Source organism: Dipodomys spectabilis, unplaced genomic scaffold (assembly GCF_019054845.1).
Source record: "Dipodomys spectabilis isolate Male_0828 unplaced genomic scaffold, ASM1905484v1 ptg000096l, whole genome shotgun sequence".
Lineage (NCBI taxonomy): Eukaryota > Metazoa > Chordata > Mammalia > Rodentia > Heteromyidae > Dipodomys > Dipodomys spectabilis.
In genome coordinates this window covers 18,178,111-18,201,697 of record NW_024870773.1, presented here as the reverse complement: position 1 = coordinate 18,201,697, position 23,587 = coordinate 18,178,111, and the positions used below count along the sequence as shown (strand labels likewise).

Below are 23,587 nucleotides of genomic sequence, written 5' to 3'. Positions count from 1 at the left end.
TTAATGGGAGCATCCCCTTACTTAACCGGAGAACTCATCTAAACTCTTTTAAAGAACATTTGTTTTGGAAAACTTGTGTCATTGAGGACTTGGTCCTGACACTGTGCACATTGTGCAAGTTGTGGCAAAGAGGATGAAAATGAAGCTCTTCCTTTTTGGTAGATATTAAACATGGGGGCATTTTGCTGTGCTGGTCTCATTAAAATCACAATCAGATGGGGCTAGAGCTCAGTGTACAGCACTTGTCTAACATGAGTGATCCTTGGCACCTCAAAACAAAGCAAACAAAACATGTATCAAGTTTTTCATGGACCTTGTAAAATGGGATTAATAGTTAACCTTTTGGTAAGTGGTCAGCCAGCTCCTGCCTCTTCGGCATTTGATGGATGTTTCTTTGTTGTTCTTCCAAGGTTTGCCCCTGATACCTGCATACTTTCTATTTCTCTCTCTCTCTCTTTTTTTAATGTGCCAGTTCCGGGTCTTAAACTCAGGATCTTTACACGCTTGCCTAGCCTTTACTCTTAGGGCTAGTGCTCTCCCACTTGAGCCATACCTACTTTTCCAAAAGTTTGCTGGGTAACTGGAAATAAGGGTCTCTCTAACTTGTCTGCCTGAGCTGGCTTCAAACCTCAATCCTCAGATCACAGCCTCCTGAGTAGCTAGGATTACAAGGGTGAGCCATTGACACCCAGCTTTCAGGCTCATCTTTATCGGTGCCAGAAGTGGGCATATTTTGCCTTTGTTTTTATTCAAAGAAGAATGTTTATTAGAGTTTCTTTTCATGTCATGCTAGGGGTGCTATAAATAATGGTAAGGTCAGCATCTTCAAGCACTCCACCCTGAGAACATAAGGAATGATCCTCTGTGATACCTTGTTTGGTTGTTGGTTTAATTTAAGGACCTGAGTTTTCTGGAGTCAGATACTCTCAGTAGTGCCTTCTTAGCAATGGCTAAGCAGATTTTTTTTTTAACTTAAACAGTGAAGGAAAAGAAAACAGAACTAGTAGGACATAGCAGCTAGGTGAAGTGTAACCTGGTTACAGCAAAACCCACTAAGTTAACTAGCCGATTTCCTCGCTTGTAAAAAGTCAACTACCGCAAGGCTGAGAGTGGTGGTTCATGCCTGTCATCCCAACTGCAACAGGAGGCAGATGTAGGAAGATGGAGGCTGAGGTTGTTGGCCCAAGCAAAAAAAAAAAACTCAAGGCAAAGCACTCACAGCTTCAATCTGAAAGCCTTGCTACTTGGATGGTAGAAATCAGGAGGAATGCAGTTACACACTAACCCAGGCAGAAAGGTAGACCCTGTCTCAAAAATAACCAGAGTCAAAAGGGCTGGGGGGCATGGCTCAGGGGGTAGAGCATCTGCCCAGCAAGCATAAGGACCTGAGTTCAAACTAGGGGGAAAAATGGTGGGGGTGATGGGAGGAGAGGGGTATGAGAAAATGTTATCAGTGTATCCTCAGAATGGCTTTCTGTTCTTAGTGACAGTGATACCAGCCACACCTTTAATGCTCTCCTTTATAAAAGAATGACCTGTGCCAGCTGGTTCTGTTCACTCTGACCTTCCTGATTCACCCCTATGCCATGCATGGTGGCCTGGTGGATTTCAGTGGACCTAAAGGAGTCCATTTACTTAGGCTACACTGAGTCCAAAATCAAGCAAGAGAGTAGAGGGACAGCTGTGTAAAACACACCTTCTCCCTGGCCCGGCCCTCTTGTGGCACTACACCCTGACGTGAGTTCCCAGCAGGGAGTCTCAGGGCGTAGGTGCTTCCCTCCCTGGCGTTTTCATCACAGTGTTCTACCAGACCTGGAGTTACTCCAGAGTTACTCCGGTCAAAAGCGGGCAGTAACGTCCGCCCCGTGCCAAAAGCATAGATGGAGTGGGTTATGGACTCTGCCTTGGAAATGAGCCTCCCCCTTCTGCCTGCTAACACCTTTTCCTTCTCTTTTTCCACTGGAAACATTGGCAGCCGAGGGGCCTGTATTTTCCTCTGGTCATGATTTAAAGGAACTGACGGAGGAGCAAGGCTGTAATTACCATACTGAAGTGTTCCAGACATGTTCTGAGGTAAGCCAGGATGAAGGGCAGCAAACAGTATAGGTAGGAAGCCATCATTGTTTTACATTCTGGGCTTAGCTTCCTGCTTTACAGATAAGGTTTTGCCACAAGGCTTCGCTACAGAAAGCTCTGTGGCTCCCTGGCAGGTTCTCCATCCAAGCAATTCCTTTGCTTGTATGTTAACAAGTGGCTGATGCAGAGACTCAGATCTGTAATCCTAGCTCTTTAGGAGACAGGGATTGGGAGGATTGAAGTTGTAGGCCAAAGAAGTTCTGGGCGACCCTATTGCAAAAAAAGGAACTGGGCATGGTGGGGCACACCTGTCATCCCAGCAGGATGCTAAAACACAGGCATCACCATCCAGGCTGGCAAGGGCAAAATGTAAACACCTATCGCACAAATAACCAGAGCAAAACAGTCTGCCTTGTAAGCACAAAGCCCTGGATTCAAACCACAGTAATTAAAAAAAAAAAAAAAAAAGTGCCCATGGGGCTGGGTTTGTAGCTCAGTGGTAGAATATTTGGCTGACATGTGCAAGGCCCAGATTTGATTCTCAGGTTGTCTAACACACACACACACACACACTTGTCAGATTCTCAAGATAGTCCACACACTCCTCAAAAAGAAAAGTCTATTGTATAATAAACAGAGTAGCTTTTAAATATAGTCATGAGAATAGGGATTTTACCAATGAGGATCGGTTCTGAGTAAATATGTGGTTAGCTAATTTCCTCATTGGAAACATCACCAAGTGAACTTACATGTATACATATCTAGACAGCATAGCGGCTCCACACTCGGCTACGTGGCTTACACACAGCAGAGCCTAACATATCTATAGTCCTGCTGAACAAAACTCCATCAGATTCAATCCAATACAAGAGACGGTGGTACAAGTACAAGAAGAGGTGACCTTGAGCTGTCTGAGGCTGTCAGGTGCCCTAACAGAATACATTTCTTTTTGTAGGAAACTTTCTTTTTAGTAAGTGGAAGGACCACACACTGAGGAGCTGAGGTTATAGCTGAGTGGTGAGCATGTTATTTAGCATGCTTGAGGCCCTGGGTTCAAAGCCTGGCACCAAGTAGTATAGTGTAGTACAGGTATCAAGGACTGCCACCTATTATCCTTGTTGAAAATGATGTGCTGTACATAATCACATTGTTATACCTCCTTATGCCTGGCAACACAGCAGATTTGCTTACCCAGCATCACCACAAACAATGCAGCAATAATTGCTGGCACCATTGGCTGACACTTAACTTGAGGTACTCAAGAGGGTGTGATCTGAAGGATAGCAGTCTGAGATCAGCCTGGGCTGAAAAATCCAAGAGATTCCATCTTCAAATAACCAGCAAAAAAAACAACCAGGGATGGAGGCATGGCTCAACTGGTAGAGTACCAGCCATGAGCAAGCAAGAGTGCAAGACGCTGAGTTCAAGCCCCGGTACCATAGGAATTTTTCCCCTCCATTATAATCTTGGAGGAATGCCCTGGAAAAATGTAGTCTGCACTTGACTAAAACGTTACTCAGTGGGTGATTGGATAATTAGTTATTGTAGAGAAAAGCTAACTAATATCAAAGGTTTATTAGTGTAAAAGCTAGATTTCTAAGGCAAGAATCTTCAAATCAATGAAGGTCATTTTCTCTGAATTGCTGTCTTGATTTGGAAAAGCCCAGATGTAGTGCATATCTCCACTCCCTCCTTGCGAAGGTCCAAAGAGCAATAATTTAGAAATTGAAGTTGCCATAGCAACACAATCTGTTTAGTGTATCATAAAAAAAAAAAGTAAGCTGCAAAAATAAGTTAGGGTTCTGACAATTTATGGTGGCAGGGGTCTCTGCATGCCAGTGGCTCTGTTTAGGGAACTTTGTCGCTAGTGAGGACAGCGGGGTGTCCCCCACCTCCCCATTTTAATAGAATTGGGAGAGTAGGCAGGGTTGCAATTTGAGAAGTAATTACTAAGGAAATTGCCTTCAAGTCCCTTTCCTACCTTAATTTTTCAAGGAAGCATCAGATACCAATTTCAGACTTTAACATGATGGCTTCCCATAGACACAGGAGAAAAGAATTATTTGTGAAGCATTTTGGTTGCTCCCCAGAGACAAAAATCTATCTGCCTGGTTCTTCCGCAGGGCGCTGGGGAAGCGGCCGGAGGGGGGAGAGGTGGGGAGGATCGCTTTCCTGACAGAGCCGGGCTCTGACCCGCTGCAACCCCTGGACTCCTTGCAGGCTGCAGGTCCTTGTGGCCCCAATGGGATCCTTCCTTGGGGTGTTTTCAGAGAAACCAAATTACAGTCTGCTTCAGAGCAGATGCTCAGTATGTGTTCGTGCCTGTGCGTTCCTTTCATCCTTCTGTCATAGACCTGATGAACTAACACATATGAAAAGAGTCTGGTCACAGATACTGCTGTGCTTCCCTGTGCTGTGCTTCATCCTGCAGGTGATGATGCTGATCCAGAACCACCCGGTCCCCATCATCGCCATGGTCAACGGCCTGGCCACGGCTGCTGGCTGTCAGCTGGTAGCCAGCTGCGACCTTGCAGTGGCAAGCGACAAGTCCTCTTTTGCCACTCCTGGGGTGAACATCGGGCTCTTCTGCTCCACCCCTGGGGTGGCCTTGGGCAGAGTGGTACCCAGAAAGGTAACTTAAACTTCCCTCAGACCCTTTACTAGACTCTGTCCTCCGAGGTCCTGAGGTTTCAGAAAGAGCTGATTGAAAGTACCATGTGTATCAGTGTGCCCTCTTGAGTCAAGCACAGAACAGCCAGCTGCCCCCTCCCCTCCAGCTGGCAGTTTGTGAACACAGGCATTTCAATCCTGCACGCTCCTCAGTTATGACTCGCTGCTGGTTTTGACTTGCTTTCTTAGAGGCATGATACTCTGGCAATCTTATTTGATCCGAGGCACAGTTCCATGGCACTGAATGGTTGCCCATGAGGTACAGCAGCATGCTGACACAATGCCAGTAGCAAGAAGTGGGGATTGGACCGCTGGCTAACCACTTGTCCATAATCCTTCTTCTTCTGGAAAGGATTTTAAGTAGCTGATTGACTGTGTTAGGTTCACAATGGCTGGATTTCAGGAACATGAATATCTCATGAGTGGGATGCTGAATCTACCCAGGGAAGAACCATGTTACAAAGTTATCTTGTCATGAATACAGAGAAATCCATTTTTGTATACAGTTTTCTTCTTTCCTCTGACATCAGAGAATAGTATTATTCCCTTGCATGGAAGCCATCGGCATCCTTGTTCTAGCTAGCAGAAGGGCATCCTTATTCCCAGTGGGAAATCCTGAAGCAGGCAAAATCATATATGCAGCAAGTAAGGAAGTGGCTTTTTAGGGCCAGGTACGATGGCACATACCTGTTGTTCTAGCTACTTGAGAGTCAGAGATAGGAGGATGTGGTTTGAAACTAGCCCAAGCCAAAAACAAACAAACAAACAAACAAAAACAAGGGGGAAAAACCCTTATAAAGATCCTATCTCAAAAAGCAAGCTGGCATGGTTAGTACATGTCTGTAATTCTAGACTTTGGGGAGGCAAAGGTAGGATCAGGTCGGGACTCGCCAGAGAGAAAAACACAAGTCTCTATCTGAAAAAGCAAAAATGACTGACTGGGGTTGTGACTCTAATGGGTCAGTATTTCCAAAAGGAAGAGGAAAAGGAAAGGAAGGGGAAACTGCTTTCTAGAATATGTTATCTATTTTAGTAAGAACTAGAAAAACGATTAGTTTCTCACATGCCTAAGGCCTAAATGGAATGCACTCAAAGCAATCAAGCAGTCGGGCCACCAGGTTTCAGGAAGGACAACTTTATTTTGTACTGCCTCCTTGTCAGTTCATTTAAAAATGGAACTTTACAGACCAACACCCCCAACACACACATTTCTGAAAGTGGGCTCCACACTGCAGAAAGTGACAGCCTGCTAAAATGTCTTTCAACACAAGGGCTGTTTTTTGTTGGGCCAAGATAGATATTCATCTTAAATACATAGACATTTCTTACTGGAAGTACAGCTCACGTGGTAGCAGAGCCGGCCTCACAAGTGCAAGGCCAAGTCCAAACCCAGGTACTGCCTTAAAAGAACGAGAACTCAGTCACTATTAAAAAACTTTTGAAATCAAGGATTCTTAGGAACTTAACACCATATCTATCACATTTATCAAAATTTAAATTTGGCTTTGAGATTAGGAAATGTGAAAAAACTTAGGTCTTAAAGTAGCCTAAATCTCAGCGCCACCTCACATAATTGTCCAGTGGGACAAGGACACTGTAAGAACTGAGGACAGTTTTGTCAAGAACAGGCTTCATCAAAAGATGAACAAAGAGCCTTCCCGATTGTCCTACTCAGGTTAAGAATATGGTTTGAGGTGAACAGTAATGGCTCATTAGTAATGATCAGCTTATCAATAAAAGGGATTTGGTAGAGGAATGATATGTCAAAACTTAAGCCTCAGCCAGGAGTCTAGATCTACAGTACTGACCCATGTGGCCTGCTTAGGGGGGAAACTTAGGATCCATAAAGCTCTCAATCTGTATAAAAGCCTGTCATACCTGCCTGTCATACCACGCACAGGTCCAAGTACGTGCATGGCATGGATATACACCATGGTCAGCCACAGAGCCACAAGCAGGTGCTTTTGTACACTGGCCTGGACAGACAGGAAGCCAGCCCTTGTCTCAAAGGCTACCACATGTGTAGGCCTTTACTTCCCCCTGCTGGTCACTTGAGAAACTGCTTGTCCAGCCCTATTCCAGCTGGCAGAGCCTGACCACCAGTGATTTCCTCATTTCACAGTGCTTCTCTCTTTTCACACGAGTTAAATAATGCATGCCCACTGCCACATGGACTGCCCTGCCTGGTGCAGCTGCCCCCTCCCCAGGACAAGCTGACCTGACACAGAATACAGAGCCAGTGGCTGGGGGCCTGGAGGAAAACCAGAAACCTGTTCTACCTATTTCCCTATTTCTAATCTGTGTGTCTGTCCAGTCTTCTTTCCTGCTAGTCTAACTTAAACAGAGATGGCTTTCCAAGCTGGAAAGTGTGCTAGGCAGGTCCTTGCTGCTCAGAGCACTTCCCTAACTAGGGTGAAATCCAGTTTGGGGCCTGCCACACACCTGTGGCAGACTCACACTAATCGTGTGACTGGCAGGATGTGGAGAGCACCTGAGAACACAGGTGTGGGGGAGGAGTTAGAAGCCAGGACTCTACCAGCGGGCTTTCCCTCCCCAGGGGGGCCTGCAGGGCCGTGTGTGTGTGTGTGTGTGTGTGTGTGTGTGTGTGTGTGTGTGTGTGTGTGTGTGTGTGTGTGTGTGTGTGTGTGTGTGTGTGTGTGTTTTTGGGCACAGGTGTGTTCATGGCTCTTGCTTCCTGCATCTCCTCACGCCACTGCCCATGCAGACAAACACCACAGGTCTCCTGCCCCCAGTGCTCCTGCTGATAGAGGTCCACCAAGCTATGGCATTGGCACTGGGAGGCAGGGCTTTGGGTGTGGCTAGGTTAAGGTTGGAGCCCTCGTGCTGGGATTCATTCCTTTTTTAAGGGACCCCGGATGGCTGCCTTGCCTGTTTTGTCCCATGTGAGGGCCTTTGCCCCAGTGGCTGCCTCAACCTTGAAAATCCAGAGTTAGACCCCAAATTCCTGGGGTCCCATATGTCAGAAAAGAGCATGGCACAGGAACTGAGCTCTTTGGATCATCTTTGACCAGCTTCAGGGTAGACACAAGCTTTAAGAATCAGGGCAAGGAGTGAAAGGTAGGCATACTTATTAACCAGGCCTAGTCCCAGATAGCCGGGGTTGGTGACAGGTTGGCCTGGAAGTTGATTGTCTCAGGATAGGTAACGAGGGGCCTGGATGACCACACAATCTTAGACCTGGCTCTCTGAGGGTTCTAGAGAAATTGTTGTCACTGTCATCTCTTGAGGGGTGTAATCTGGCTCCCAGGAGTCCGTGTCTCCTGCTCTCCCATGCTGGGGAATGCTGTGGCCCCAAGTGATTGCCCACCTTTGGGGGTGGTCTGTCCCAGGAGGTTCACTGTTGCTTGGGGGTGGTTTCAGTCTCTCCTTGTAAAGATGTTATCAGTCGCTCCTGTCTGCCCTGGAATCCAGGGTGATTTAAAGTGACTCCAGAGAATAGCTTAGAGCAAAGACACACGAAAAGGAGGGGAATGTTACCCTTTCTCCTGTTTTTAGTTAATTTGTGAGCCCAAGTAAGGAGTCCATGCTTTGCACAATTTTCCATCCTCCGTCTATATGGTATTTTGTTACAGCAGCCAGAATGGACTGTGCCCATCCAAGAGATGGAAAGAGTAACTGCAGTACTGTCCGTGGTTCCGCCATGGGTGTGACACTGTGTGACATGCGCCGTGACCCTTCTGTCACCCCCTCAAACCTCATAGAGTCACAAATACAGTTGGAATAGAAATGTTAATATTAGCCACCACCGTTATTAGGCACTTATTGAATATCCAACACTGTATCATAAGCTCTCTGTCTATTTTCTCTAACCATCACTATAGGAGGAGAGGGGTCCCATTTGCAGATGAGGAGACAGGCTCTGAAAGGTTGTATAATTTATCAAAGGTGTTAAGTTAGTAGCTAGCAGGTGCAGGGCTGGGACTCCGGTATGCCTGACTTGAAGCCACAAGTTCTTCTTAACAGCTCATCTCACATCTGAGTTAGACTACAGCCTCAAATCCATTTCATTATGCTTGATGCAGTATCCTTGGGGGAAAAAAAAAAACAAGCATTCAATTAGCAACTTTTTGGGGTGACCCAAGGGGTGGCACCCTAAAGGCAGCATGAGCTTTTAAATAGGGAGAAGGTGGGGGTATATTCCCTTCTCTTTCATCTGAAGTCTCTGGGGATCATCCTACATAGAAACTCAAATACTAAGTAAAGCTCATGCTAATTAGTAACTGGTTTCTTTTCCTAAGAAACGTCATTTGTGTATCGGTCTTGACAAAATCCATATAAATCAATATAGTACTAAAACCTGACCCCCACCCCTCAGCCCCAGGCAGACAGGGAAGCTGCCGCTGCTCAGAGAGGAGCGTGAACTTGGTAGTATGGTAGAAAGCCAAAGGCAGGGCCAGAACCCAGTCCAGGCCTTGCCGCCCTTGACCTTGTTCAGGCAGAGCTTCCTTTCCTGAGCAATCCTAATTCTGCTAAGACTTTGTTGAGCTTCTGAGCTAAAGGCAAAGCACTGGCTTACTCATACACGGAGTGTCCTTCAGCCCACCCAAGTTTTGTCCCCAAACTGGAAGAGGATGATGGCACACCACCATTGTACTTTAATTACTAAGAAAGCCGCTGGCTCTTTTCTCTCTCCTGGTGTCCATCTAGGCCTGACCCTCAACCAGCCAGCCACCTCACCATCTGCCCAGTTCCTTCCTCCCCTTTCCTCTTGACTTCTTGTTATTGACAAGCTGACATTGGTGGGACACAGGCGTAGGTTTGAGAAGGGACTGCAGAGCAGACTCCAGGCCTGATATCCAGCAGTGGCCCCAGATAGGATTTCAAAGGCCAGAGAGGAAGATCTTCCCTCAGCCACAGGGTGGTGCAGGGCAGGGCCAAGCCCTTCTGGCTCATCAGTATCCCACTTCGCAGTAGATTCCATCACTTCACACCAAATGGAAAGAGGATGGGTGGGCAGATCTAAAAAACACCTACTGACAATGATTGGGATTTTTTTCATTGTAAGTAAACCTTGTGTAACTGATAATAAAAAGATGTTCACACCAAAAATGGTGAATCCCAGAGCAGGAGGGACTTGGCAAAAGCATGTGGTCCTTCCATTGCCTTTGGCAAGGCTGCATATAACTACGTTCTGGGAAGATGAGCAGCTTTCATCTTTTATAGTAATCTGATGGGAGGTGACGTCTGCACATAGATATCCTTGTAGCCATTTCTATTGCATCTGACATGCCAACGTGCCGCATCTCTAGTTGGCTGTTCTTCGCAGCATCTGGGAGGCAAGTCACAGTCCTGCTGAGGATGAGAGAGAAAGCTACATACTCAGGACCTGGGCTGAGGCTCCCGCTCCAGGCCCACTCCCTGCCCCTGCCCGTGGAAACATGAACCCCAAAGGACTTAACACGACCTTTGGAGTCCTGTGACTCCAAATATTACCAGACTCCAATGGGTGCTTTATAAATGTGACCAGGAGAGACAGAGGACAGGAAAAGAAAATGAGGGGGGCTGAGAAAGGCATCTACCAGAACAAGACATCAGAGAAGGGGGACTGGACCTACCGACCAATCACCAGCCTGGACCGCAAATCCCACTGCCTGGGAGTAATTAAATGCCTGCCTGTGTCTGCTAAGGGAAGTCTCTGGGGGTCATGCTACATAGAATCTTCAGATGATACAGTTTCCTGGTGCTAGCTCTGATCCATTCTGAGCTACCTTTGCAAGTCACTTGCGGTCTGATGGCTCCGAGTGATGAAGGAATCGGCAGTGGGATGACTAGGAAGGGGTGTTCTTTCATGCTACATCCGGTGTAGGGGCATGGCCACTTCCTGCCATGTGATCTACGGGAATTCCTCTAGAGTCAGCTGTGTTACCAGAAGAAAAAGAGCCCCTCGCAGGTTGTGGTGCCTGTCTCCACACACGGGTCTCTAGGGAGCTGCCCTGCCAACCATCTGTGTCCAGAGAGGCCAGTGTGAATTATAGACTGAAGCCTGGGGTGCAGCAGGCTGCAGAACTGACCCATGGAGAGGGAGGGGGCGATGCCCCTGCCTGAGGGCTTGACATCTGGCGGGTGGGGTGGAAGGCCGAGGCGCCCCCACCCGGCCGTCTCTCACCCACCTGTGACGGTCCTACCAGGCTCTGCGGTCTCTAGGAGTCACGTCTTCTGATCCCTTTGCTCCCCAGAAGGACGATCAGGCCAGTGAGCTGGCCTCCGTGGGCGTGCCTTCTTGGGGGAAGTGGCTTCTGAGGTGGTGGCAGGAGGCGGTGGCCACGCTGTGGTGACATTCACAGGGGCCTCTACTAAGATGGGCCGCTGTCCCGCACTTGGCCCTGGGAAGAGGCGGATGGAATCTCCCGCCCCAGGTGGGCCGTTGATCAGATCTGCCGAGATGCACTTCTCCTTCTGGGCTACTCGAGTGTCCTAGGCGCTCAGAAAGATCTAATCTCATCTCTGGCAGGAGGCCGGGTGTTGATGTCGAGACTGGGGCTGGTGGATGACAGGAGGAAGCGACACCTGGGTGGAGGTGCAGTGGAGTGGGGAGAGGGACATGGGAGGGCAGGGCTGTGGGATAGGAAGAATGCCTTCATGACCTGGCCTGACTCCTCCCTCAGGTGGCCTTGGAGATGCTTTTTACCGGAGAGCCCATTTCTGCTCAGCAGGCCTTGCTCCATGGGCTTCTCAGCAAAGTCGTGCCGGAGGAGCGGCTGGAAGAAGAGACCATGAGAATTGCCAAGAAGATTGCCTCCTTGAGCCGTCCTGTGGTGTCCTTGGGCAAAGCCATCTTCTACAAGCAGCTGCCTCAGGACCTTAGAACAGCCTACTGTCTCACCTCCCAGGCCATGGTGGACAACCTGGCCCTGCGGGACGGGCAGGAAGGGATCAAGGCATTCATCCAGAAGAGGAAGCCCATCTGGTCACACTGAGCCCATGTGTGGGTGGACAGGTGGGGCAGTGGGCAGTGCCAGGTCACCCCCAGCCTTAACCTCCAGACTCTGTCACACCACTGCCTCTTGGCTGTGACAGAAAGACAGCCCGCTGTCAAAGCACTGAGGTGGTCTATGTGAAAAGCCACAGTTCCAAAGGGAAGGGCCCAAAGATCATATGAAGTACGGTCCAGCTTCAAGATGGCGGCCACTGGGGTGGGCCACTGGGGTGGAAAGCCTGGCATCTCACGTGCTCTTTCCCAGCACCCTGCCTGGGGGACCGCCACCCGCACATAGAAGGTGACAGCCCGCAGAGGCATGAAGGAAGGGTGCCAACCTGACTCATCGTGTCCTCTTAGGTAGCTCAATCCTGGTTGCTCATGACAGGTGATACATTTCAAATCTCCATGAGATGCTGGCCACCCTGAAAATCTTAGTTCCATCAGGGAATAATCACACCTGGGCCTTTGGAATAAGCTTATGTGATTTAAATAAATTCAATGTTTATAGAGACTGAGCATTTGAGTTTTCCAGACTATGTTAAGGGGGAAAAAAAGTCCATGAACACTTTGTATGACCACTCTGATGGACATAACAATATGTGCCCCATCTTCTCCAATGATGGTCCTGGCCTCCAGCTTACAGTGAGGGGAATTCTGAGTAAAAGAAGGAGACACCTTCTTCCCATGCATTTCTCAACTGTGCTCGGCTTCTGGTAAAGATCCCAGACTGTCCCCCTTCAGCGGCCCCCGTGGAAGTTCCTGCCCCTGTGGCTGTGGGGTCACACAGTGTTGAGGAGAGAGTGACACAAACTCCCAGGGCTTTGGAGAAAAGCCACAGAGCCTTGTCATGCATTCGGCAAATGAAAATCAAAACTAAAGGCCCATTTTAGTTTGAGCGTGCGCTATTCCTTCAACCCATGGGACCATCAGGCCTCTGGGCAGGCTTCCCAGCCTGTGAGCTAATGCACACTTAGGACATATATTTTTAGTAGTTACCTGTGCAGAAAATAATCCAGAAAGAGAATGTGCTACCCACCCCCAAGCTCAGATCATGTATCCCAAGGCAAATATAAATTCTGAGTTTATTTGTATCTATGCTTTTTTCCCCCACCACAATGTTGAGTGAAATGGTTCTGATAACCACATGGGATGACTGCTTTTGGCAAGCTCGATGTATTCATCTTTCCCTCCATAGCCTTTGCGTCTGAAGCCGAGCTGAACCGAGTCCAGGCCACACCCAGCAGGGTCAGGTGCCGTAAAACAAGTAGAATGGAATTGTGTCTGCTTGTCCTGGATGAGGCAGCATGCAAAGGCTGGCTTGGCCCTTGGAGAATGTAAGCAAATGGGCAGGTGACAGGCCATCAGCCCCCTGACTGATAATACAGCAGACAACCTGGGACAGCTAAAACCAGGCGCAGCTGTCCTACAGCACTGATCTTCTCCCCCATGGCCTGTGTGAGGCCCAGAGATGCTCAGGTGTTTCCCCTTAGCCAAATTAGTGTATGGAACTGGATCGACAGGAGTGTGAAGGCTGTGATCCCAAAAGACTGGAAAGACAGGAGATCAAACATTCACGGCAGAGCGAAGGGAACACAATTTGCCTTCCAAAGGAGGTTAGGGAAAAGCACTGATTTGACTGCCATGCACATGGAGTACAGGCCCCAGTTGTGAGACTGCAGGCAGGCAGCCTCTGAAAGGACTCGGTTTCTCTTCCTGTTTGAAGACTCGCTTGTCCTTCCAGTTCCCCCATTCCAGATCTGACAGCACTGGGGAGGTAACAAAACTTGAACCAGGTAATTTTCTGCTCACATGAAATGCTTGTGGGTATTTTACCACTCTGAGCAGTGGTAAAATTGGAAATATTAGATTACATTTGAGAGCCAGAAATCCATTTTCCAGACACTATAAGATTTGGGGCCACATGGAACCTTCGGAAGATACATCGGCTAGGGAGGCCCTTCAGGAGGCTGACTTCCATCAGACTCGGCCATTACTCCTAATTTGATCTTAGTGCTCCCAGAATCCCTTCTGCTATTCAACTAGCTGTTTTCTCTCCTCCCAATCCTCTGAAACCCATGTCACTAAAGACTAGTGTTTCTAAAGTACAGCCCTGGGGGTCAACTACATCTACATGCTTGAGTGGTTCAAAAACAGATTTCAGAGCTCGGCAGCAGACCAACTGAGTAAAAATGGTGATTTCTGGAACCCCAAAACGATTCCTTAGAAAATTCAGGTGATAATTTTTCAAACTAAAATTTGTGAGCAATCGCACTGGGGCGGAAGTGACAGATGACATGCTCCCTGTCCTGTTTTTCCCCCCATCCTGGGGCTTGAACTCTGGGCCTTGGCTCTGTCCCTGAGCTTCTCTGAGCTTGAGCCACTGGTACCACAGTGCCACTTCCAGCATTTTCTGAATAGCTTATTGGAGATAAGAGCCTCACAGACTTTCCTGCCCAGGCTGGCTTTGAACCATGATCCTCAGATCTCAGCCTCCTGAGTAGCTAGGATTACATATGAGCCACCAGTACCTGGCTCTCTATTTGCATTTTAAGCAATGAAGCAACACACGACAGAAGGGGTGGTATTGGTGGAGATGCACTGTACTCATAACCCAACAGAGGGAACTGTAACCTCTCGGTACAACTACTTAAGAAAAAATTGAATTGAAGCAACACGGTGTGCGGGATGAAACTGCACACAATTGCAATTGGCTTGGAGAGGAATGTGAAGACACCGAGGGCACTGGATCCTTTTAAAATCTCCCACCTGCATTGGAGTCAGGCCTAGAGAGGCCCTGGCCTCCCACACCGAGCCTCAGAATGTAGTCACATTCCAACCTTCATTCTAAGAACTAAGGGAAAAGAGCTGAGTAATTTGATTTTTCAGTTACTTCTTACGCATGCGCTTAAAGATTGTGATTTCGTGACCATCAAGTATATATGGCTTAAGCTGTTAAATTCCACATGATTGAAGTTGACAGGTTTCCCTTTGTAGACTTGTAAGATACTATGGCTGCCAGCTCAGTTTCTTGCTGGCTGCTACTGACCAGAAGCCACACTCTGTGTCTCCACATGTGGCTCTCTGCATGGAGCAGCTCACCACACAGAAACTTAATTTCTCAAAGCCAGCAAGGAAGAGAGAGACTGCTAACAAGGCGGATGCTAGAGCTTCACACAATGTGAGCACACTCATGGAATTATGGCTATCCACCATCTTGGCCATATTCTATCCATTAGAAAGCAAGTCAGAGGTCCTGCCCACCTTCACGGGAAATATCGGGAGCTGAGGGGCACAAGGTTACCCTATGATCTGTCCTCTGTGCACATAATGTACTCTCTCAAATTTTGATGGCAAACACCCTGCATCCATGAGAGGATCACCTGGTCCAGCAAATATGGCGGAGTGGCAGATGAATAGAAGCTGGGTCCCTTGTTGGTGACACTGCTGTCCTTTCTTGGATTTCTAATTTTTGTTAGAATCGAGCCTTCTGTATTTTCATCCTAAATCATTCTCTCGTTAGTGTTAGTGGAGATAAGAATAGCCCAAATAACCAAGAAACCAAGGTAGAATGCTACCACAGATGAAGAGGCCCCAGTGCTGCCTGAGTCCAGTGGGAGGGGAGCTTCCTTCTAGCCATGCAAACAGAAGAAGCTTCGAGAAGAAGGACATCCAGAAGATCAGCTAAGTGTGGCCCAGGGTAGATGGGTGGAGGGATATTCCCAGGGGAGAAGGCAGAGGACAGTGTGAAGGTAAGCATGTCACCCAAGAGAGCTATGTGCCAGTGATTTATGGGAGCCAAAAGAGGAAGTTAAGATGGGGTCAAAAGTCAGGAGTTTAAACGACCTGTTAGGTAATGGGAGGTTGTGTAAGTTTTTTTTTTTTTTTTTTGATTGGGAACAAAATTGGTGAACTTCATCTTGAGAGGAAAGGGATACTTTCCCTTAACACAGCAGATAAGGATAGTGGTATAACCTGACAATGAACTGGACGCGTACAAATATTTGTTTGACAATTCTAGAAGAATTAGAAAATGTAAGTATACCAGTGTGGAAGAAGCAAAGTGTATCCAACAGTTGCCAAGTATACTGAGCCTTGTTTGTCTTAAAAAATTCTACAGGGATGTGTATGCAAGAGAGAGAGCTTTAACTTAAAAAAACAGTTCTACCCAATTTTCAAGAGACAGACAGACATTAAGAATACACAATAAACTAGACTCTCGTGTGAAAATAGGAGTAGACTTTCTTATGAAGGAAAGAATGGTGTATATTTCTAAGACTAGGTCATGTTGAGTGTAGTGATGCACACCTGTAATCCCAGTACTTGTATGCCTGAGACAAAATGATTACAAGGCCAGCTAGGTTTGTCTACACACAGACACAGACACAGACACATACAGACACACACACACACACACACACACACACACACACACACACACGATCAAGCCATGTAATGTATTTCATTATTTCTGGAGAAGGGAGGGGAGGGTGGATAGAAGAAAGGGGTTTTCACTTTTTATTATGTACGTTTTAAGTGATAGCATTTCTCTAGGTAATAGAATTACTGATGCTTTTGAAGATAATGGCTTTGGTCAGATACCCTTAGATCTTACATTATACTCATGATAGACCAGTCAATAGTTCTTAGGTTGTGTATAGTATATTACATATCACAATCAATTTTAAAACATTACCCCCTCCCCCACAAAGAAACCTCATAACCCATTAGCAGTCGCTCACGTCTCCCCCCAAGCCACCCAGGCCAAGGAGCTCAGAGACAGGAACGTGTCATGAACCTGGCTGTCTCACCTTCCCACATCCCTTACTCTCGCGTGCACTACCATCACTTCCCAAAGACCTCTCCTTCACCTACATCTTCCACCCCCTATGTGACTATTGGAAAACCCAAGCGAGCCAAGAAAGGGATTCATATTAGGTATTAGTGAGCATCCTCCTCTATCAAGGACAAAGAAGAAACAAGCTGTAGGGGCCCCAGACCTGTTGCCATGAGGCAGTAAGCCTGGCCCGGCCACTAACTGTACAGCACAGGCAAGAGGGAGTGCTGGAGTTGAATAGGATCCGTTTTGACTCATTCCAGGAGCCAATGGTCTGATCTGTAGAAAGCTTTGGCTGTTCAAGCCTGAAGGGATTTTAGCTCCTGGTTGACTTACAGACTGGGACATTACACAGTGAATAAAAAGATAACAGACTCAGCCAGTGGTGGTACCCAACCCAGGATCCTCCGCCCAAAAGCTGAGGTGGGGGGAGGGATCCCTCCCTTCTCACATCCCTCCCCAAAAGAAACTACCCATAAACATGCAGAGTTTCTAGATGTTTATTTGGCAATACTCAGGAAAAAGGCAGAGCAGGTGTGCTGTCCCCAGCTCCCCTCAGAGTCCCCTTGAGAGAGCATTTATGAGCTGCTTCCTTTCCACTCCCTTCCTTGGCATTTATTGGCTTTTTGATGAATGTTAGAGCAATTTTTCTGTCAACAGCTTCTCATTAGGGGCCTGGTGATGTTCATCCTGACCATTATTTTGTTCGCTATCATGCCCGGTCGCTGTGAGGAGAAGAGTTTCCACTTAGAAGCCATCCATCTCCGCTGCAGCGAAGGCCCAGATAATCCACTTGCAGCCTCCCGTGCTGACGGCTGCCCGGGGCACGCACTGAGAATGTAGACAAACAGCCAGGCTGGAGTGAAGCGTGCCTCTCCTGGAATTATAACTCGCCATTGCTTTAAAGGCCTACTTCAGGTTTGATTCTGTTTCTTTCTAAAATAAATTATGGAGAATGTGAGAGGGAAATAATCTCCAGGACTGACGTTTTAGAGATGACTGATTCCGACAATGAGATAAGTCTGACTTAGAAATGTGCAGGGCTTGCAGGTGCTGGGAAGTGTCCAGTTTTCTTAATGGGCTGTTTATTTCAGCCCCGAAATGCACCATCTTATGACATGGGGGTGCATCTGGAAGCCAAGCCTGAAGTTCCTGCCATTCTTGGGCATTAATATCAACTTAATGTGTCCTCCTCTACCTCCCCCACCCAGCAGGCAGGCACACGATTCCAACCCGAAAGGACACTTTCAATGATGTTTTTTATGATCATGTTCAAACATACAGCAAAGTTGAGAGTACATAAACTGTTATGTACTCATTAGCCTGTTTTAACAAGTCCAATCAATTCGTGGCCATTCCTAGTTTATCTATCCTCATCTACCCAATTCCTTCCACTCCCTGGGCTGTCTTAAGCTAAATTCCAGATGATGTTGATTTGTTCTTTTTATAAAAGGGTGCTGCCAATGCTTGGCCATGCCTCAAAAATGGCCCCACTAGAGGTCTTTTCCAGAACATAGGCCCAAGGAGGCCTGTGTTTTAGATACGGAGTCTTGTGACTAATGTCTTGCTGGTGGTGGCGGTGGTGGTGATCATGGGGCTTGAACTCTGGCCCTGGGCGCTGTCCCTGAGCTTTTTTGCTCAAAGCTAGCACTCTACCACTTTGAGCCACAGCGCCATTTCTGACTACTGTCATTTTGTTAGTGGCCAAGGATCTGGGGCCTCCTTCAAGGGACTCCTTAGCTATAATTAGCTAAGGCTGGAAGGCAACTCTGTTTGACAAACAAACATAATCTATATTTGCCCAGTTGTGCTGTACACAAACTGTTTCAAATAAATTTTGTTTTTTAAGTTAGCAGTGAAAGTTTCAAAGCATTTCAGATGAAGGCCAAAGTATCAATGCTGGTGGCTGATGCCTATAATCCTAGCTACTTGGCAAGTCGGGATGGGTGGAATCAGGGTTCAAGACCAGCACAGGAGGAAAGTTCATGAGATACCTTCTCAGTGGAGAGCTGGACATGTGGTGCACACTTGGTCTAGCTATCAGTGGATCATACCTGTCAGCTACTTTGGAGGCTGAGATCTGAGGATCGTGGTTCAAAGCCAGCGTAGGCAGGGAAGTCCTTAAGACTTTTGTCTCCAATAAACTTCTCAGAAAAAGCTAGAAGTGGTCCTGTGGCTCAAGTGGTAGAACACTAGCCTTGAGCAAAAAGGAGCTTAGGGAGAGTGCCCAACCCCAGAGTTCAAGCCCCAGGACCAGCACAAAAAAATTATTTTTCTAGCAGTAAACTGTGCTAGAGACATGGCTCACCAGTTAGAACACTGCTTGCCTAGCAAGTATGAAGACCTAGGTTCAAACCCCAGTACTTTTTAAAAAGTAGGTTAAGGGTTTTAGGAAAATGGGTCTTATTTTCTCCCATAAACACTAAGTGATAATCACGTTGTCGCGATAATTGTATATTATGCACGTTGGTTTCTCAGCCATGTGGAGGTCCTCTAAGGACCCCATCTAAACATGGCTGCTCTCCCTTGAAGGACCCTGTTTTTATTTTTCATCTCCTTTCTTTTTTTTTTCTTTTTGTTTTTCTTTCTTTTTGTTTTTTTTTGCCAGTCCTAGGGCTTAAACTTAGGGCCTGGGCACTGTCCCTGAGCTTCTTTTGCTCAAGGCTAGCACTCTACCACTTGAGCCACAGCACCATGTCTGGCCTTTACTGTGTTTGTGGTACTGAGGAATTGAATCCAGGGCTTCATGCAGGCTAGGCAAGCACTCTATCACTAAGCCACATTCTCAGCTCAGGACCCTGTTTTTCTTCCATGCCTAAGAAGATCCATATCACTGACATCCAACTAGAACTGGGCCTGTGCCAGGCAGAGTCTGAGAGCTGGGCTTCCTTATCTACCATATAGGGGACCAGTGTTCTCACTGGGGAATACCAGTACTAAGACTAATGATGGAAATTACCCAAAACAGACTACGAGGCTCACCAGGCAACCAAGGGCCAGGAATGTAAGACACCTCACAAAGCACAAGACAGTTCTGCAAGCTGAACAAGTGTCTCGTGTGCCACAGGATGGCACGTGGAGACAGGTAAAACCTAGCTACAAACGAGCTAAGCTTGGAAAGTAACTCCATTTGACAAGCGCAGCAGACACTTGCCACTAGTACTGTTTACAGACTCCCCCAGAAATTCAACTGTATGAACTAAAAGCTCATTATTTTTCTTTTTGTTGTTCAGAACTTTCCCAAGAGTTGATCACCACTGGGAAAATTATGTCCCCTCCCCCAACGCAATGCTGCCCACAGTATTTGGATTCCTCAAGATCCACACAGTCTGTATCATGAATGTAATTACAAGCACCTGATAGACTGTCTGTTCTCTATGGTAGTCATATGCAACTATTTATATATGGAAACATCTATTATTTTGTGCTATATTAATTATATTACATTACACTATATTATATGCATTGCTTTATGCTTCCTTTCTAGTACATTTAGGGTAGTCTCTTGGTCCAGGTTCCAAGGTTAAATTCTTGAGTCAAAAATCTGGGTACTGAAGCTCAAATAAGAATTGTTCTTGGGAACCAGGTACTGAGAATCCTAACTACTCATGAGGCTGTGATCTGAGGACTGCAGTTCAAAGTCAACTCAAGCAGGAAAGTACCAATAAAGTACAAAAAAAGCTAAAAGTGGAGCTGTGGCTCAAGTGGTAGAGTGCTAGCCCTAAGCAAAAATGCTCAGAGACAGAACCCAGGCCCTGGGTTCAAACCCTACAACAGGCACGCGTGCGCGCGCGCGCACATACACACACACACACACGGAAGAAAAGGATTTTTAGGAAACAGCAATTGAGTGATAGGAATTCCCAGAGAAAGAAGAGAGAGGAAATGGAAGCAGCCTTTGGTGAGGTCATCCAATCAGCAACTCCCAAACTAAAGGCACTTCCTTGTCCAGACCCACAACAAGCTCACTTGTTGTGGTGAACTTTTAACACTGAAGAGGAAAGAAGCTTCCAGAGAGACAAACAGAAGAAAGAAAAAAAGATGTGTTCTCTTCAAAAACTGGAGAACCAGAATTTAGCTTTGGAGTTCACAGTAAAGCTAGAATTATGAAAACAATAGTGAATTCAAAATCTCAAAGCAATATGACTTCCAACCTTTGAATAACACACCTTTGAGAGAATAGGAGTGTTTCCACCCCCACAGTTCTGAAAACCAAGACCTTCCCTCCACGTTCTTCTTCGGGAGGAGGCCCCCTTCCCAACCCTGAAACACAAGGTTCCGACCCAGCCTGGAGGCAAAGGGCAGTGAGGGGAAGAGGAGGTACAGGTGTCACTGGCCCTCAGGCATCTGAAGAGGCTAATGTCACTGCACCTTCTGTCACTGGACTAAACTACACTTCTAAACACAATGAAACTACTAGAAAACAGCACCACCAAAGCAAATGCCTAGGTCAAGAAAGTCAGTGCAGATGGCTTGGCTCCCTATCCCAGATCTCGTCTCTGCCAAGCTGCCGCTCTTCTCAGGCCCCTGGCTTTGCACAGGTGTAATGTCACAGCAGAAAGTGCTGGCAGGTGCAAACCCAGGAGTAGGGAGGGCCATGAAGCCCCGCCCATGCCTGCTCCTCACAGAAACCCAAGGGGCTTCTGGCTCCCTGGCCAACAGAAAATGGGGTCCGTGGATGGGCTCTCCCCAGAGCATGCCTGAGGCTCACTGAACAGCCGTAGGGTTGGAGCCCCCGCTGCCCACCACAGCGAGCAACTGGACAGCACACCCTTGGGCTATCCATGCGTGCAAACCTTGGCTCTCTGAGGGAAATTAGGCTAACATGCAAACCCAGGAAGGGTCACCAAGAATGCCACAAGCAGTGGCAGGGAGAGATCCTCTGGCAGCAGTTGGATGGGAGGCTGGAGAGCTGCCAGTCCCAGTAGCAGGGGGATAGAGGCCCCACAGTGATATCTCCCAGAAATCAACCCAAACTCCTGGACCTGATCTCCACCATAGCTCATCTTGTGAAGCATTGGGCAGGAGACCACAGGAAAGAAACTAGACCAGGCACTTACCTGCCCAGGTGGGATCAAAGGTCACCCCTGCAGGCAACAGGTCAAGTGGATGGGCTCCTGCGTGAGGATACTCAGGTAGGAGAGATCAGTGTCCAGTCGATACCCTTGTAAACGTCATACCCATGGAGCTGGAGAACACAATGTGAAGCAAAACAAGCTGGGCACTCAGGACTAGCATGCACCTCCAGATGCAGAACTCAGAGCCCTGTGGCTGAGGCAATTCCTGGGGGGGAGGGGGGGAGAGGGGGAGGAGAGGAGGAAATGCAGCCTAACTCGAAGCTGAGCTAAGTCTTTTCCTGCAAAAGCCTTCTCTGTGCACCGCTCACAACATCCTCAAAATGCCTTGGTAGTCACATCTGGAATCCCAGCATGAGAAGTAGGGAGAAAGTTTAAGGCCAGATTAGGCTTCAGAGTAAACTCTTGCCTCCAAAATCTCTAAGGGAAAGGAAGGAGAGGGGAGAGGAGGGAAGGGAGAGAGGATAAGGGAGGGGATGGGGAGGTGAAGCGAAAAATGGAAGGGTCATAATAATATGGAAAGATGACTAGGGTATGTTTAGAGGGAGAGAAAGATTCGGGGCCCTCTTTGACCTGTCATAACATCTAGGCAAAAATGAACAAAATGAAAAGCAATTTGTGTGTGTGTGTATGTGTGTGTGTGTGTGTGTGTGTGTGTGTGTGTGTGTGTGTGTGTGTGTGTGTGTGTATTGTGGCATTAGGGATTGAAGCCATGATCTCAAGCATGCTAGGAAAGTACTTCACTACTGAGCTACATCCACAGCCCCTAAGACAAATTTTTAAACATTTTAAGTTTCATATTTCCATAGCAAAGGAACTCCAAACCGCTTTTTTCCCTGAAAACACAGAAACAAACCTAACTCTTTCTTCTTTATGTTTTCTAAATTTTCAAGTAATCAAAAATCTAAAAATAAAACATCCTCAGGCCTGCTTCTTTTTTTCCCTTAAGTTTTATATCATTGCATGAATTGATTCTGTATTGACAGAGAAGGAAGAGAACTATGATCAAACAACATGCGACTTTTAGGGTACTCCATAAGAAAAACATAGTCTCATAAAACCACACACATGCCTTACCCTAGGAGACACCACAGGTCCAAAGAGAAAAATCCATGGCATTAGTTAAATTAGAACCATGCCTTGATTCTTTTCCTCCACACTTAATGGAGTGGTTATAAAATTCTCTCCAGCAGAGGGCGATGGTTGTTTAGATAGACATTTAGCTCTTAATACTTTTGGTTCCTTTTTTTGGGGGGGTCCGGGGGAAGAGCAGGGAAGGGTCACATATGCTTTTATTCCTAAAACAAAAGTAACTAATTTACCAGGTTACATTGTAAAGTTATATTGTCAGTGAAGCCGGGCAATGTAAAGGTGTAAGTTCATAGACACAGTTTTGGTCTTTTGGAGACAATATTGGGGCTTGAACTCAGGACCTCAACTACCACTTGGCTTTTTCACTCAAGACTGATGCTCTACCACTTGAGCCACAGATTCTCTTTCTTTTCGCTCAAGGATGGCACTGTTTGCAAGGTCAGCTGGCTCTTTATTTCATAAAAATAAGCAAACAATCTGCTCTGGGCCAGTCCTGTGTACTGTAGAATGTCGAGTTGTATTCCTGGCTGCCCCACTGAAGTCAGGTACACTCTGCCCTACCTGTCCCCCCATGACAACCCAAAATGTCCCTGGGCATTGGCAAATGACCCCTGAGAAGAGGCAAAGAGCAGCCACCGTTGAGAATCACTACCCTACCTAATCATCTGGGCTGGCGAGGTTTTTGAGCATCTAAATGTGCTTCAGTCCTGCCCTGGGTTGTGTATCCAGGCACTGGGATTCAGGCTCATGTCCAACTGAGAGAACTCTGCACCCTGAAGTTTCACCCAAAGGAGATTCCATCCTCAGAATGCTTTCCAGAGAAGGGGGTGTGTTACTGATGATGTTTCAGAGAGCAGAAGTGGAGCCTCTGAAGATCTGTCTTGACACTGTGACTTGAAT

The 23,587-nt window shown here is 47.1% G+C and overlaps 1 protein-coding gene across 2 annotated transcripts in view; it reads left to right on the top strand.

The window, feature by feature from the left end:
- Window positions 1-23,587, top strand: part of Echdc3 (enoyl-CoA hydratase domain containing 3) — a 31,743-nt gene that overhangs the window by 4,740 nt on the left and 3,416 nt on the right. Inside the window, exons 3-5 of one of the 2 annotated variants that reach the window (XM_042686258.1) lie at window positions 1,976-2,073; window positions 4,508-4,708; window positions 11,373-11,696. In XM_042686258.1, coding sequence (XP_042542192.1) covers window positions 1,976-2,073; window positions 4,508-4,708; window positions 11,373-11,684 — 611 coding nt within the window. In that variant the 3' untranslated portion in view covers window positions 11,685-11,696. Of the gene's footprint in view, window positions 1-1,975; window positions 2,074-4,507; window positions 4,709-11,372; window positions 12,198-23,587 lie in introns of those variants that run through there. The other variant, XM_042686257.1, reaches the window with a different exon arrangement.